At 32.9% G+C, this 17,273-nt stretch overlaps 1 protein-coding gene across 1 annotated transcript; it reads left to right on the top strand.

Moving 5' to 3' along the window:
- Nucleotides 1-9,466: 9,466 nt before the first annotated feature.
- LOC107474017 (putative lipase ROG1) lies at nt 9,467-16,988 on the top strand. Its single transcript, XM_052257359.1, has 11 exons — nt 9,467-9,845; nt 10,125-10,192; nt 10,439-10,509; nt 11,260-11,493; nt 13,311-13,474; nt 13,556-13,611; nt 13,792-13,844; nt 13,929-14,043; nt 16,373-16,470; nt 16,604-16,731; nt 16,822-16,988. The coding sequence occupies exons 1-10, from the start codon at nt 9,721-9,723 to the stop codon at nt 16,673-16,675; spliced, it is 1,056 nt and encodes a 351-aa protein (XP_052113319.1). The 5' UTR covers nt 9,467-9,720; the 3' UTR covers nt 16,676-16,731; nt 16,822-16,988.
- Nucleotides 16,989-17,273: the final 285 nt, after the last annotated feature.

Raw genomic sequence — 17,273 nt, 5'->3', positions numbered from 1 at the left:
ATTATGAAATCAGCAGGGATGTAAAGGCCTTTAACCTTCACTAATACGTCCTCTACCAATCCATAAGCTTATTTTATTGACTTGTCTGCCATCTCTAATGAGATATTTGCAGCTTGTACCTCAAAGATCCCCAGTTTCTCCATTACAGAGAGTGGCAAAAGATTTATACCTGATCCTAGGTCACACAGAGCCTTCTTAAAGGTCATGGTGCCTATGGTACATGGTATTAAGAATTTACCAGGATCTTGTTTCTTTTGAGGTAAAGTTTGCTGAACCCATGTATTTAGTTCACTAATGAGCAAGGGAGGTTCATCTTCCCAAGTCTCATTACCAAACAACTTGGCATTCAGCTTCATAATGGCTCCTAGATATTGAGCAACTTACTCTTCAGTTACATCTTCATCCTTTTCAGAGGAAGAATAGTTCTCAGAGCTCATGAATGGCAGAAGGAAGTTTAATGGAATCTCTATGGTGTCTATATGAGCTTTAGATTCCTTTAGGTCCTCAATAGGGAACTCCTTTCTGTCTGGAGGACGTCCCATGAGGTCTTCCTCATTGGGATTCACATCCTCCCCTTCCTCTTTGGATTCGCCCATTTTGATTATATCAATGGCCTTGCACTCTCTTTTTGGATTTTCTTCTGTATTGCTTGGGAGAGTACTAGGAGGAGTTTCAGTGATTTTCTTACTCAGCTGACCCACTTGTGCCTCCAAGTTTCTAATGGAGGACCTTGTTTCATTCATGAAACTTAAAGTGGCCTTAGATAGGTCAGAGACTCTATTTGTTAAGCTAGAGGGGCTCTGCTCAGAATTCTCTGTCTATTGATAAGAAGATGATGGAAAAGGCTTGCTATTCCTAAACCTGTTTCTTCCACCATTATTAAAGCCTTGTTGAGGCTTTTGTTGATCCTTCTATGAGAAATTTGGATGATTTCTCCATGAGGGATTATAGGTGTTTCCATAGGCTTCACCCATGTAATTCACCTCTGCCATTGCAGGGTTCTCAGGATCATAAGCTTCTTCTTCAGAAGATGCTTCTTTAGTACTGTTGGATGCATTTTACAATCTATTCAGACTCTGAGATATCATATTGACTTGTTGGGTCAATATTTTAATATGGGCCAGTATGGTATTTAGAGCATCAATTTCAAGAACTCCCTTCTTCTGAGACGTCCCATTACTCACAGGATTCCTCTCAGAGGTGTACATGAATTGGTTATTTGTAACCATGTCAATGAGTTCTTGAGCTTCTGCAGGCGCTTTCTTTAGATGAATGGATCCACCTGCCGAATGGTCCAGTGACATCTTAGAGAACTCAGATAGACCATCATAGAATATATCCAAAATAGTCCACTCTAAAAGCATGTCAGAAGGACACTTTTTGGTCAACTGCTTGTATCTTTCCCAAGCTTCATAGAGGGATTCACCATCTTTTTGCCTGAAGGTCTGACCATCCACTCTAAGCTTGCTCAGCTTTTGAGGAGGAAAGAACTTGGCCAAGAAGGCCGTGACCAGCTTATCCCAAGAGTCCAGGCAATCTTTAGGTTGTGAGTCCAACCATGTTCTAGCTCTGTCTCTTATAGCAAAAGGGAAAAGCATGAGCCTGTAGACTTCAGGATCTACTCCATTAGTCTTAACAGTATCACAGATCTGCAAGAACTTAATTAAAAACTGATAGGGATCTTCTGATGGAAGTCCATGAAACTTGCAGCTCTGTTGCATTAGAGCAACTAGTTGAGGCTTCAGCTCAAAATTGTTTGCTCCAATGGCAGAGATTGAGATGCTTCTTCCATAAAAATTGGAAGTAGGTGTAGTATAATCACCAAGTATCCTCCTTGCATTATTGTTGTTGTCATTATTTTCGGCTGCCATCTCCTCTTCTTTTTCGAAAATTTCTATAAGGTTTTCTCTGGATTGTTGTATTTTAGCTTCTCTTAGTTTCTTCTTTAGAGTTCTTTCAGGTTCAGGATCTGCTTCAACAAGAATGTTCTTGTCCTTGCTCCTGCTCATATAAAAAAAAGGGAACAGAAAATAATAATAGAGATCCTCTTTACCACAGTAGAGAGATTCCTTTATGTGAGTAGAAGAAAATAAGAAGAAAATCCGAACACATGTAGAGGGGAGAAGAGGGTTCGAATTGAGTAGAAGAGAAGTGTTAGTAGATAAATAAATAAATAGAAGAAGATGAGAGAGAGGAGTTTTCGTAAATTAACTAAAATAAAAGAAAAATATTTTTGTTTTTATTTTAGATTAAAGTTAAAATTCGAATTTATAAAAAGTAATAAAATTAAAATTTAAAATAATTAGTTAAATAAAAAGATTTTTGGAAAAGAGGGAGGTGATTTTCAAAAATTAGAGAGAGGAAAGTAGTTAGGTGGTTTTGAAAAAGATAAGAAATAGTAAAACAAACAAAAAGTCAATTAGTTAGTTGAAAAAGATTTGAAAAGGAAATTAAAAAGATTTGATTTTTAAAATTTAAAATTGATTACTTGACTAACAAGAAACTAAAAGATATGATTCTAGAATTTAAAGATTGAACCTTTCTTAACAAGAAAGTAACAAACTTCAAATTTTTGAATCAGTTCCTAGCAATGGCTCCAAAAACTTGGTGCACAATACTATGGTTCACACACATTCTTCACAACTTCGCACAACTAACCTGCAAGTGCACTGGGTCGTCCAAGTAATAAACCTTACGTGAGTAAGGGTCGATCCCACGGAGATTGTTGGTATGAAGCAAGCTATGGTCATCTTGTAAATCTCAGTCAGGCGAATTCTAATGCTTATAATGGTTTTCAAACATAAAGATAAATAAAGCATAAAATAGAGATAGAGATACTTATGTAATTCATTGGTGTGAATTTCAGATAGGCGCATAAAGATACTGTGTTCCTTCTGAATCTCTGCTTCCTACTGCTTTCATCCAATCATTCTTACTCCTTTCCCTGGCAAGTTGTATGTTGGGGGATCACCGTTGTCAATGGCTACCGTCCGTCCTCTCAGTGAAAATGGTCCAGGTGCGCTGTCACCACACGGCTAATCATCTATCGGTTCTCGATCATGTAAGAATAGGATTTACTATCCTTTTGCGCTGTCACCTCGCCCTACAGTCGCGAGTTTGAAGCTCGTCACAGTCATTCAATCCCTGAATCCTACTCGGAATACCACAGACAAGGTTTAGACTTTCTGGATTCTCAAGAATGCTGCCAATGGATTCTAGCTTATACCACGAAGATTTTGATTAAGGAATCCAAGAGATATTCATTCAAGCTTATTTGCATGTAGAACGAAAGTGGTTGTCAGGAACACGTTTATAAGTGAGAATAGTGATGAGCATCATAATCATCACATTCATCAGGTTCTTGGGTGCGAATAGATATCTTAGAATAAGAATAAGCGTGAATTGAATAGAAGAACAATAGTACTTTGCATTAATACTCGAGGAACAGCAGAGCTCCACACCCTTAATCTATGGTGTGTAGAAACTCCACCGTTGAAAATACATAAGTGATAAAGGTGTTCATTGGTTCTGGCCTCAGAGAGGGAACCAGGATAACCAAGACTCTAATACAATAGTAAAAAGTTCTACTTATACTAAACTAGTTACTAGGGTTTACAGAAATAAGTCTAAGTGCAGAAATCCACTTATAGGGCCCACTTTGGTGTTTGCTTGGGATGAGCTTGAGATTTACACGTGCAGAGGCTTCTCTTGGGGTTAAACGCCAAGTTGTAACGTGTTTTTGGCGTTTAACTTTGGTTTGTGATGTGTTTCTAGCGTTTTACTCTAGAATGCAGCATGGAACTGGCGTTGAACGCCAGTTTGCATTGCCTAAACTCAAATAAAGTATGAACTATTATATATTGCTGAAAAACCCTGGATGTCTACTTTCCAACACAATTGAGAGCGCGCCATTTGGAGTTCTATAGCTCCAGAAAATCTATTTCGAGTGCAGGGAGGTCAGAATCCAACAGCATCTGTAGTCATTTTTCAGCCTCCTATCAGATTTTTGCTTAGGTCCCTCAATTTCAGCCAGAAAATACCCGAAATCACAAAAAAAATACACAAACTCATATTAAAGTCCAAAAATATAAATTTTGCCTAAAAACTAATAAAAACATCCCTAAAAGTAGCTAGATCTTACTAAAAACTACCTAAAAATAATGCCAAAAAGTGTATAAATTATCCGCTCATCATATACCAACAACACAGCAAAATAAATCATCACAACAAGTCGGAAAACAAGTACAACAACATAAATATTCAAACAAGCCTGCAAGATGTTGGATCTTCTTAAACAATACAAAGGTACTTCATAGCTCTTAAAAGCCTCTTACTCATCAAGAAAACAACATTACAAAAGATCGACATGGCATTGTTTACAGGAACTGAAATGACACCATTTAGGGGCAACACAGAGCAAAACCTCACATTCAACACACAAAATTATAGTAACAAATTTCAAGCAAATAACAAATTTTTCCAAGACTTAAGCGTAGAAAAAGAATGCGAAAGTTCAAGAACAACCATGAAGATGCAACCAATAAGATTCAACAAGAAACTATTCAGAAGCACATTACCCAATAAAGAACAGGGGTACATAAAACTAACAAAGAAAAGGGATTCCAATCTTGATTAAAAAAAATGAAGTGAAGGAGCAAAAAGAAAAAAGAGAAAAGGGGTTCAGTATTTATAAGACTCCAAAGAGAGAATGGTAAAATCACTCTCCCCTCATTTATGATGTACACGGTTACCAAAGACTATAAAAAGATGTGCAAATGATTACGAAAAGACGCAACATTTCAGGTTCATAAAAAAACACGTCGAGTACCCGATCTTCGAAAGACAGTATACCCGACGTGATGCATCAACACCACAAGAGATCAACTTGACTTGTAAATGCTCGAGTCCAACCTAATAAAACTCGGTCTCAAGCAGAGGCATTGTTGGTCCAAAACATAGTCAGGCCCAAAATGATCAAAATCTCAATCAATAATCTACAAAGTTCAAGAGACTAGATCTACTTTGGTAGTTATGCCCAATTCGTTATACTTGACTTATATCCAGAGTTCAAACTCACTCTACCTTTGTGCCCGACTTTATCTGTTCGACTCGATACGCAGAATCCTAGCTGCACCTACAAATGTGCTCATATATTTAAATATGAGATCATAAAAACCCAACAATCTCTACTACTTATCTAGAAAGAAAATATCAACAACTTTCTTATCTAAAAGGGAGTAATAAATCCACCATCAAAGGTGTGACAATTCAAAATATGGTTATTGACTCTACATCTACACTTATAAATACTCTAATAACCTCAAGTACTCTTCGAACCTAATCTACTAAAAACCTACTAAAACTCTTACTAACTTAAACTTCGGAGTCCCGTACAGATACCACCCCCACCTCTTCACAAAAAACTCGAACAGATTCATCCTCGTTGAAAAAGACGTCAGACAGACCATTCAAAGGTATTTAGACATCACGTTCAAGTCCAAAGTAACCCAGTTTTAGGTAATTCTTGGAACAAAAACCGTCTTTTGTCAATTCTAAAAATATTAAATATCATTGTTCTCTTCTAAATATCAATGTAATAAAGCTTAAGTTTTCCTATAATCATATATGTCTAAATATCATTGTTCAAAATTTAAAATTTTTGCTAGGTGTAACTGCTATTATCTACAAAAAGTGTGTTCATATGTGAATTTACCTATTTAATTTTTTTTATAAATTTAATTAAAACATATTGCAAAAATTATTAATCGAAAAAATATTAAAAAATACAAATTAATATTAATTAAAATATTAAAAATATAAATTACTGTAAATTTTATATATTAGGCCTACTACACATACAAGTCTTTTTGGCATACAAGTTCATACAAGTTGGCCCAAACCCAACAAAAATAGCCTTCAGTTTAGATTGCGTGTAAACACGCACTTTTCCAACTATTGAATAGCGCAAAAATCATTATGACAAACAATTCTTCTTCCTCAATCAAAATTGCAACACTCAAAATTCAAATAAGGATCTAAATCTCTCAAAAATCTCTCAAAATCGTCGCGAAAAGTGAAGGAAGTTTCGAAGCTGAATTCAAAAATAATTATGAGAAAATGAAATAAGAAGATGAAAAAGAAGAAGCAGCATAAGATGAAGAGGAGGAAGAGGAAGAGTTTTAAATTATGTAGAACTTATCAGTACAAAAACATTGAAATTTCTTAAATAATACACGTAAATATTTTAGTTTTACTCTAAAATTTGCTGCAAATACACAAAAATATTTCCTTTAATGTTGCATTTTTTTCTTTTTTTTCTTATTTCTTTTTTTCTTTTAGTTGAATGAATGTAAATTCATCCTTTTCCAAGTAGTTTTTGTAGCATTATGCGTTTCTTCTTCTTTTTTGTTTGATTTTTTTTATTCTTGTTAAGAGAGTAAATAAGAACAAACTTGAGAAGGTAAAACAAGAAGAAAAAAATGAAAAAAAAAAAGAAAAAATGGTGATGATGATGAAAAAAGAAGAAGAAGCAATAGAAGACGAGGAGGAGGAAGAGAAAGAGTTTTGAATTATGCAGAACTTATCAGTACATATACACCAAAAATTCTTAAATAATACACATAAAACATTTTAATTTTACACTGAAATTGGCTGCAAATATACCAAAATGTTTCCTTTAATGCTGCATTTTTTTCTTCTTTTTTTTGTATTTCTTTCTTTCTTTTAGTTGAATGAATGTAAGTTCATCCTCTTCCGAGTAATTTTACAGCATTATCTGTTTCTTCTTATTCTTTATTTGATTTTTTTGTTTTTATTCTATTAAGAGAGTAAAATAAGAAGAAACTTGAGAAGATAAAATAAGAAGAAATAGATAAATAAGGAAAAAAAGAAGAAGAAAATGGTGATGATGATGGAAAAAAAAGAAGAAGAAGAAGCAGTAGAAGATGAAGAGGAGGAAGAGAATGAGTTTTGAATCATGCAGAACTTATCAGTACACAACACCATAAATTCTTAAACACTACACATAAATATCTTAGTTTTACATCGAAATTAGCTGCAAATATACAAAAATATTTTCTTTAATGCTGCTTCTTTTTCTTCTTCTTTTTTTCCTTATTTCTTTCTTTTTTTAGTTGAATGAATGTAAGTTCATTCTCTTCCAAGTAATTTTGTAACATTATGTGTTTCATCTTCTTCTTTGTATGATTTTTTTTTGTTTTTACTCTTGTTAAGAGAGTAAAACAAGAAAAAAACTTGAGAAAGTAAAATAAGAAAAAAAAAGAAGAAGAAATAGTAGAAGATGAGGAGGAGGGAGAAAAAGAGTTTTCAATTATACAGAACTTATCGATGCACAAAAACCAAAAATTCTTAAACAATACACATAAATATATTAGTTTTATACCAAAATTTGCTGCAAATACACAAAAATATTTTCTTTAATGCAGAACTCCTACATTATATTCAATTTAAACCATCAACAATGAACAATAATTTTCACAAACAAAAACAATATTATTCAATTATAGAATCATAAACTATTAACGAAAACATTAACTAGAATCGAACACACCTCAGCCACTAGATTGGATTCAAAATAATAATAATCTATTTCGCTCTGGTTCAATTAACAATTTGAACTTGAATTCATTATCTTCAACAACGAGATAAATGTTCAAAATTGATTTCAGAGCTCGATTTTAAAAACGTAGATAACGAAGAAAATTGTAAAAAACGAAGTAAGAGGACGCAGAGAACAAACGAAGAGAAACGCATAGATGGAAGAAAACGTAGATCCAAAACGCTGAGAAAATTTGAAAATGGAAACGAAATCCTTTCAAAAAAGACAGTTATATATTCGCGCATTGATTGAAAAGTTGGTTAGATAATGGGGCGTGAGGTGAATTTAGTTAAAAAGACTTGTATGGAATTATATCGAAAAATGACTTGTATGTGGAAAATATTTGTTTATATATTAAATTTTTTAATCAGATTAAATATTAATGTAACAAAAGAAAAATTAATTACTTAAATCTATTTATATAATAAATAAATTAATTCTTTCAATAAATATATATTGATCTCTTAATAATTAACTACTTAGGATGTGTTTGGGGTTTTTGTTAGGGAAGAGAGCCCGTCTGAATGACTTGAACGTTCTATTTTATGTTTGACAACTTTTTGGAACTCCAAAACCCAGAAGTACTTTCACATCTGAACGTACGTACGTTCACGTAAAGCGAAAAATTCTAGCTTCTGCATTCACGTTAGGGAAGGCTGATTTTAGGTGAGAAAATTTTTTCTTTTCTACCAACTTTACCCTTCATTTTCTTCTATAAAAAGGATGCAAGTAATCATATAACTTTCACAGTTTTTTGTGTATTTTCTTCGTTCCAAATTTTTTTTATCAAAATTTTTTAGATTTATTTCAATCACTTCTAAGCTAAATATTTTGATTTTTTATTATTTTAGTACTATCTTTCATATTTTGATTTTTATATTTTTATTATATATTTTTATTTATATGATAAATATTTTTTATATTATGTTTTTAGTATTCTGATGTTATATTTTTATTATATTTTTTTATTCATATGACAATTATTGTTGATATAAATTCTTATTTTTATTAATTTTTATGATGTTTTTATTATTTTTTGTTGATATAAATTCTTCTTTTCTATCTTTTATTATACTATATTTATGTTGTGTATAAAATTTTTTATCTTTTTATTTAGTTTTATTCATATGAATTTTATTTACTTTCTATTGTAAATTTTTTGTTCATATAATATATGCTGCTGGTTATAATTATTATATACTATGTTTGTATGATTTTTTTTCGTTTTTTTTCGTTTTTATTGTACTTCTCACTATACTTTATTTTCGTTTTTATTGTATACTAATGATAAGTAACAAAAGAGTGCTAACAGTACTAAAAAAATTATAGAACATTTTCTTTTTGTTTGACATTATAAAATGTTTTACTTTATATTATTTTTTTAGTGTTTTACTTTTTTATGTATTTTATTATTTTTTAGTTTATATGAATTTTTTTATTACATGAATTTTTTTATGATATTTCTTATAATTTTTTATGTATTTTATTAGTATTTTATCTTTTAATTTAATATTTATTAGGCTAATAAATTATAACTCAAATGACATGATCTTCTCATACTCATCTAAGAAATTGCAGGTTGGAATTTTTCTATCTTCGGTAAAAATAAAATTTAATATTTATTAATGGTTTTATGTATTAAAATATATTTTATCAACTTTTATATATTACTCTAATTTAATAAATAAATATTAAATTTATTATAAATAGTAAAAAATTATAACATACTAAAATTTTACACTAGTTCCTATAATAGAGATGGAATGATGGATAGATAGATTTATTATTTTTATTATTATTTAAGAATTAAAAAGCATCCTTTTGTTCGCTTTGGGGTTTCTATCGCTCCCAACTAACCAAGTAACCATTATTTCTTCCTTTAAATGCAATCCCAATAAAATCCTAACAAGTTCATCTCGGGACTTCTCTTTTTCCATTTCTCGCACTTTCTTCCGTTGTCTCGAGAAAATTCTATCACCGGGAACAACTTCAGTTGCTTCGTTTCTTGATCTTCTGCGCTATCGGAACCTCGTTTCCGCTTCCCGAGTTGTGGTTTCTGTGCGAGCGAGTTTGGCCAAGTGAACCCTCGTTTGTTAAACCCTATGGAGAAGAACGAGGTGTGCACATCGGAGTCCGTCGATGGAAGCCGCGACGTGTGGAGCTCCAGATCTTCGGATTCTTCCTCCGCTGATCATCTCGTTGTCATGGTCAATGGAATTCTCGGAAGGTGTGATCGAATTTTCTTCTTTTTCTATTCATTTCCTTTTTTTATTGTAAATCTATGAAACACCGATCATGTTTGTAGCGCTACTTCTCGATTGCGTTTGTTTCGATGTTCATATGTGAAAAGTTTGAAGGCTTTACGTTGTGGCACTCAATTGGAATTTTGAGATGTTGTGAATTGATAACTTTTGTTGCTTGATATATCTTTTTCTTTTTTTTTTCCTTTTGTTTAATTTTTTCATTACATGATTCATGTTTTGAATTCGACGGTCTTTTGATGCAGTGCAACGGATTGGAAGTTCGCTGCAGAGCAGTTTGTTCAAGAGCTTCCTGAGGAAGTGTTTGTTCACTGTAAGAACTAAGAACCCTTTGCTTCCGATGATATATTATTATTACTTATTTACTTTAAAAAGCTTTTTAATGATGATGATAAGCGCTTGTTTTTCTAGTATAAGATATTCCTCTAGTCTGGACACCAAAAGCCTAAAAAGATAATCCTTTAGTCTCATTTGTTATGAATTTCGGGAGACAAGACTTGTCTTGAAATATTATGCACTGTGCTTGATTTTAATTTTCAACTATTTCCTTAAAACCCAGGTAGCGAAAGAAATGTGTCTAAGCTGACACTAGATGGTGTAGATGTAATGGGAGAGCGATTGGCAGAGGAGGTTAGTAACTACATAACACGTTTTCTTTCTGAATTAGTGTTTCATTTGAAAGTGAACTACCCCTGATTTTATAATATTAAATACCAGAGACTATATATCCCAAAACTGGCATAGTTAAAAATATTAGACATTATAAATATTATGTCAGTTTAGAATTGGATGGTAAGAAATGGTGTTGGGACAATTCCATTTATATTTATAATATCAAGTATATTGCAGTTGATTATGCATCTCTCTCTTCCTCTGATATTTCATAACCTAATGCTGCGGTTATGAGTTTTATTTTGGAAAGATGAGGAAAGGGAAGGTGTCTCAGGAGTCCATTTTACTTTACCAACTTCTTCCCTCCCTTTCCTTCTAGAATGGAACTCATAAGTACACCGTAATCAAAGTTTACTTTGTGAAACATTCATAAAATTCTCATCAATGAAAATTAAAGAGGAAGTGTTCCTTTGCATGAATCATGGGATATTTTATGTTCTCATGTTTTAGGCTGCAAATCTGTCATCGTAAATTTGGAGAAAGGAATTTCAGTCTATCCATTATATCAAGCAAGAAAGCTGATAAGTTAATATCACATGCATACTCGACATGGACAATTTTCATATGATGATTTTGCTTCAAACAGATCTGTGTATTATGTGTGATATGATATTTGAGATCATTACTTTCTACACATGTATGTGGTATGTCTATCTTGGCATTGAATTTATAATTGGTGTTGCTGTTAACAACACATCTATTTTTTAGGTCCGTGAAGTGGTTAGAAGAAAGCCAAATATGCGTAAGATATCCTTCGTCGCACATTCAGTGGGAGGACTAGTGGCAAGATATGCAATTGGAAAGTTATATAGGCCACCTGAAAGAGAAGATAATGGTGATAAACAAAGAAAGGAGGACTCAGCTGGTAAATTGTGTGGTTTGGAGGCTATCAATTTCATTACAGTTGCTACACCTCATCTGGGATCAAGAGGCAATAAGCAGGTACAACAAAGTATCTAAAATTCAAAATTGACCTCTTTAGAGTAGAAAAGCGATTATTTATTTTATTTTTTATTTTCTCAATATGGAAAGAAAATTCCTAAGAGATTAAGGCATTTAGCAAGGCATGTTGATTTTGCTGCATATCTACCAAAGTAACACATGCTTAAAAGTCGATCTGTAGAACATCCAATAGAAGCTAATACTACGATATTTATAACCCTACCTATATGTTGCCTAAATGGCAACCAAATCTGTTAATTCCGCTCTGAAAGTTGCCCCAAGAGGATCCATTACCAGCGTGGGAGGGGGTGACCATGAGACTTTACATGTGGTATATTTATGTCGAGTGCAAATATAATCGGAATTCTTTGCTTATTTTGAGGCTGTAGTTGGCTAGCAGCAACTTCTTTGTTTATATGTTAGCACACCTAGTATAATTTTTCTTAGATACTAAAAAGAGTGCTAGTATAATGGTTCATTTGGGAGGTTGGGTATTATGGGATGCCCTCATGGCCAAAGTCCCCGGTTGAGTAGTATGAGATTAATGGGATGTTTGATGTTGTATCTAATCAGAGTGGTTTGTTCCCTTCAATTGTTTGTTTTCCTTAGTTACTTAACAATGGTATTAGAGCCTAAGTTGTTGGTACCATGAAAATATCTATAGGCTGGATAAAGGTCAATACCAGATATTGATAGCCGATAGCTGAGTTGTTACCGCTGGATTAGTGTCGATAGAGGAAAGCACTGAGGATGTCGGCTTTGCAAGGGCGGTGTACTATTAGGGACATGGTAATAATGCGGTGCCCATAGTCCCACATGGAATAGTATAGAATGCTTGATGTGTATTTAAGGAGTGGTTCTTCCCCATTAATAGCTAACTTTTAGGTTGTGATTTTCGATTTCCTTTTAAGTACATAACAAATTCCTATATAACTTTTCCTAAGAACAAGGTCATGTCTTCCCTCTAATTTACATTCTCTCAGTTTAATTGTCTTCTGGATTTGGTTATTGAACCAGATAGCTTGGATGATTGATTTATTGTCTGCCAATTTCTCAAATTCTCTGTCATCATCCAACAACTGAAAAATGTTAGTGTAAAGTGGGTGAAAAGGAACATGATGCATTTACTGGAATTATACTTGTCTAGAATATAAAATGGTTTATCTTCCTTCCCACTCCATTTTGAATCACTATCTGAATCCACTTTCTAATCTCATTAATGTTTTTGTAGAAAGATTGAGATTCCATCAAACCATATGGCCTAGAACCATATTTTGATATTTTGGGGAGAGTATCCAAAAAAATCTCTTTGGAGTATATTACCTTATTTCTTTTTATTTACTCATTTTTATCCATATACCATCTCATGTTTCTTCTCTTATTGCCTGAATGGGAAAGGGTAATTTCTTTTTCCTTTTTCTTTCTAAAAAAATAGGGAAATTGATGGTTCGTTAAAATGTCAACATAAACAAAGCATTTTTCCAATATATGGAGTTGACTGCATGAATCAATGGATGCCATACGGTGTCTTGTCATAGAGCATATTTTTGTTCAGTCCATGGGTATCAAATCAAAAAGGAATCTTAAGGGACACTTAGAAGTGGACAAAATGGACTTTATTTATGTACTTCACTTGATAGATTGTTATGAATGTGTTCTTCTAGAGTGCTGCATATATGTTCAGCTTCATCAAAAGTTTCCATCTTGAAATTTCAATTAAGAACTCAACATTGAGAACGTCCATAAAGTTATTGATGAATATAGAGTAATTGCATCGTTTTGGGATATAAATATGTTAATTGGATTTTAAATTTCAGGTTCCATTTCTTTTTGGCGTAATTGCCTTTGAGAAACTTGCAAGTTGTGTTATTCATTGGATTTTTAGGAGGACAGGTCAGCATCTTTTCCTAGTAGATGATGATGGAGGAAAACCTCCATTGCTTAAACGCATGGTTGAAGATTGTGATGGATGTTATTTCATGTATGTTTGTTGCAACCTTGTATCAGTTTCCTTTGATCTATCATCGTACCTGTTGGATGATTTTTTTTTTACTTTATGCAGGTCTGCATTGCGTGCTTTCAAACGCCGGGTTGTTTATTCAAATGTGGGCTATGATCGTATCCTTTATAATTGCTCTCTCTCTCTCTCTCTCTCTCTCTCTCTCTCTCTCTCTCACACACACACACACACACACACACATACACACACACACACACACACACACACAACCCACACAAAAGAACCTTTATATTTTGTTTTCCCTTATAAAGGTTTGTTTTCCCTTATAAAGGTTTTAGATATTGTTGGCTGGAGAACATCATCCATTAGACGTGATAGTGAACTCCCAAAGGTACTTCCTGGCATGCCTTTTGTATTGCTATCTGGCTCAACAGATCCTCTGCTTCTATGCAGTGACTCAAATATTTATTTGCAGTGGGAGGAATCACTGAATGAAAAATATCCACATGTTGTGTATGAAGAGCACTGCAAAGCTTTAGATGCTAACCAGTATGAGTCGGCAGAAGATAATGGCTCTGACAAGATAGAAGGTGTGTATCCTCTGTTTGTTTCACAATAGATAGTAGTGTTTTCCATACCTGTTGTAGTTGGTTTGTATGTTCGAATACGAATTGCCTTGCATGCATTGCTAGGTGTTAAGTACCCAAATAAAGCAAACAAGAATGAAGGGAAAGAAGCATTTAGTTAGTTAGAGAAGAAAGTGGTAAAATAGCTCCTTTGCCTTTTATTTACAATAGAATGGGACCATCTGAGGTAACAAATAGGACATCTGGAAAAGTTATTGGGGAGGGCACGAGTGAGGATGAATTCTGCTATCAGGAGGGAAAAGAAAGGAGAGGGTGGTAGCCTCTTGAATGCTACCTCGTTTCCTTCCTTTTCAGTACTTAGTTTTTCAATGAAATATCAGAGTGGGAGAGTATCACCTTTGATATCCTCCGGCTCCTGTGTTTCTGTTCCAGTCTCTTCTACTCTCTCCTACTCTTCTATGATTCTATACTACTTCCTCTATTGGTGTTCTGCTGATACTGCATATTCTAACACTTGGCCACTCTCATCTTATCAACTGATATCCGTTTGTTTATTGAATTTTGACATTTGCAGATTTGCTTTGTCCATGTTCAATTCCAAATAGAATCGTATATTGCATTGCTTATTTAATGAAAATCCATTTTCTTGTTGCCTGATCTAATGATCTTCTGAAATAAATAATTGTTTGTGAATATTGGAGCTGATTGGTTTTGAAAATATTTCCTGATTTCATCTTTCCTAAAATGATTCTTACTTTAAAATTTTCAAAGTTTAGGAAATGTGAGCATTTGTCAAAGTAGATTTTGTTTTAAATTAATAGGACACTGAAAATATGTTTTGTTGATCTATGTTCAAATCGTAATTTCAAAATCAAATTAACAAAAACAACATTATGTGTTTATAAATTATAAAATATATATTCCTTTCATAAAAATAAAAATAATATATTATATTTCCTAATTTTATTTGTCAATATAAATTTTTATAATTTATTTAAATAGTGTCTATTTCAATATTAATGAAATAAAATTGTACAAATAAAAATTAAAATAGACAAAAGTAGTATCTAGTAACACATGATGCCTATATAATGTACACGATATAATATATAATTAAAACAAAACCTAATCTAAAATTTATACAAATTGCATATTTACAATGCAAAATAATATATAGTTAAATACTTATAATATTATGAATTTTCAATAAACTAACTAATAAAAAAATACTTATAATATTATGAATTTTCACTAAACTAACTAGTAATAAACGGGTAAAGTATACTTTTTGTCTTTGATATTTGCGATTTTTTTTCAGAGGGTACCCCTAACGTTTAGTTGCATTCGATTTTGTCCCTAACATTCTCGATTTGTGTCAAAATTACCCTAGATGTTAATTCCATGTAAAATATTAGGGACAAAATTGAAAACTTTTAAAGGGTAGTTTTGACACGAATTGAAAACGCAAGTAATAAAACTCAATGAATCGAAAAAGTTAGGGATAAAATTGAATGAAATTAAACGTTGAGGTATTTTAGAAAAAAATCACAAACATCAGGGACAACAAATATATTTTACCCTAATAAAAAGTATTGAAGTATTTAATATGCTTCCTGTTTTATCTTTTATACGTTACCATTCAGTAGTTTAGAGTTTGCGCTTTGGATGCAATAAGTGAGCATGTATAGAAAGGGCACTGAAACAGCTGCTATTCTCACTTTTGGAGCTTTGAAATATTATATTTTAATTGTTCCTTCACTGATGTCGTGCCAGTAAAAGAGGGCTACTTAGCTACTAACAAAACGCAAAAAAATGAAAGGAAGTTTCTGATATGAACATATTTCAATTTCGGGGACTTAAAAATGAAAGCAATGGAAATTCAAAATGCGTTTTCAATATTTCTCTCTCTTCAGAAAATATTTCCAGAAATCATTACCTAAAGTTTTTAACCTAGATGTTTTCAAATTCATTTTTGGTTTGTGAAAATAAGAAAGCAAACGATTCAGTACACCCTAAATATTTCAATAAATGTAAATTTCTTAAATAACATTAATGGACATTCACAAACGTGTGTTCATCCGTTAAAGATTTATTGGAGCTATGATAAGTGGGACCACTAAAATTTGGTCTTGATCTGAGTGTCTAGTTCTGTTGAATAATTCTTTTTGAAGAACCCAAATTTATTAGACATTCAGTTGTATTAGCCAGGCCCACTTGAGGGACAAGGTTTCGTAATTATCCTTGAATTTGGAAAATCGTGTCACCTGTGTGCTTTCATGCATCTTTACATTTCTCCAAATTACAAGATTGTAACTGGAATGAATGCTTGCAGAGGAGCTTGTAACAGGCTTATCCCGTGTGTCTTGGGAAAAAGTAGATGTTAGCTTCCACAGTAGCAGACAGAGGTTTGCTGCGCATAGTGTTATACAGGTTTGTGTTTCGCAGTCCACTATGCTTGTCGATTATTATAGCAGTATTTCATTTTAAACCCGACTATATTTCTTTGGCATACATCCTTTAACTTGCCACTTGTCCATCATAGTTTAAAGTTGCTATTTTACAGGTCAAAGACCGAAGCTCACACATAGAAGGCGCAGATGTCATACAGCACATGATTGATCATTTTCTTACATAAAGCCATTTGTCCGTAGAGTTCTGTGTTTCCCACTTAGCCTTATACATTTTGCACAGGTAGGTCTAGAAATGTTTAGCTAGCCATAGCTAAATCTTATTGATGCAATGATGCTAATATTAATTTAAACCTGAATGAATTGGTTGCAGGGTGGAAGCATTGGTCCTGACGTCCCTGTAAGTTCTTTATTTGTTTTAGGTGAAGCAGCAGTTAAAGTTTTGGCTATGTATAATTCTTGACTATGTATAAAATATGTATGTATATGTAAAGTAGATGGCATATTTATATCCCACAAAGCATTACGTGTTTGCATGTATTTAACCATAACCAAACCAAAGCAGACCGATATTAAACAAATTGGTTCTTAAACTGATCGTCTTTTCTGAAAGTGATTAAAAACCGGGTTTCTAAAATGCTTTTAAAAAATCAGAACCTGATAAACAAATATAGTGTGCGAGTTGGCTCATATTCATCTGCTCACTAACCTCGCGCATGAGAATCGGGAAGACAAGTATGTGGAGTTCAGTTATGTTTGCATATTCGGCCTTACCCAAATAATGCGGTATGCCTCAGTTAGTGCATACCTTATCCTTCTAAATGC

The sequence above is a fragment of the Arachis duranensis genome, chromosome 2, assembly GCF_000817695.3.
Source record: "Arachis duranensis cultivar V14167 chromosome 2, aradu.V14167.gnm2.J7QH, whole genome shotgun sequence".
Classification (NCBI taxonomy): domain Eukaryota; kingdom Viridiplantae; phylum Streptophyta; class Magnoliopsida; order Fabales; family Fabaceae; genus Arachis; species Arachis duranensis.
Note: the sequence above shows the minus strand (reverse complement) of the source record. Positions and strands in the feature narration are given on the sequence as shown.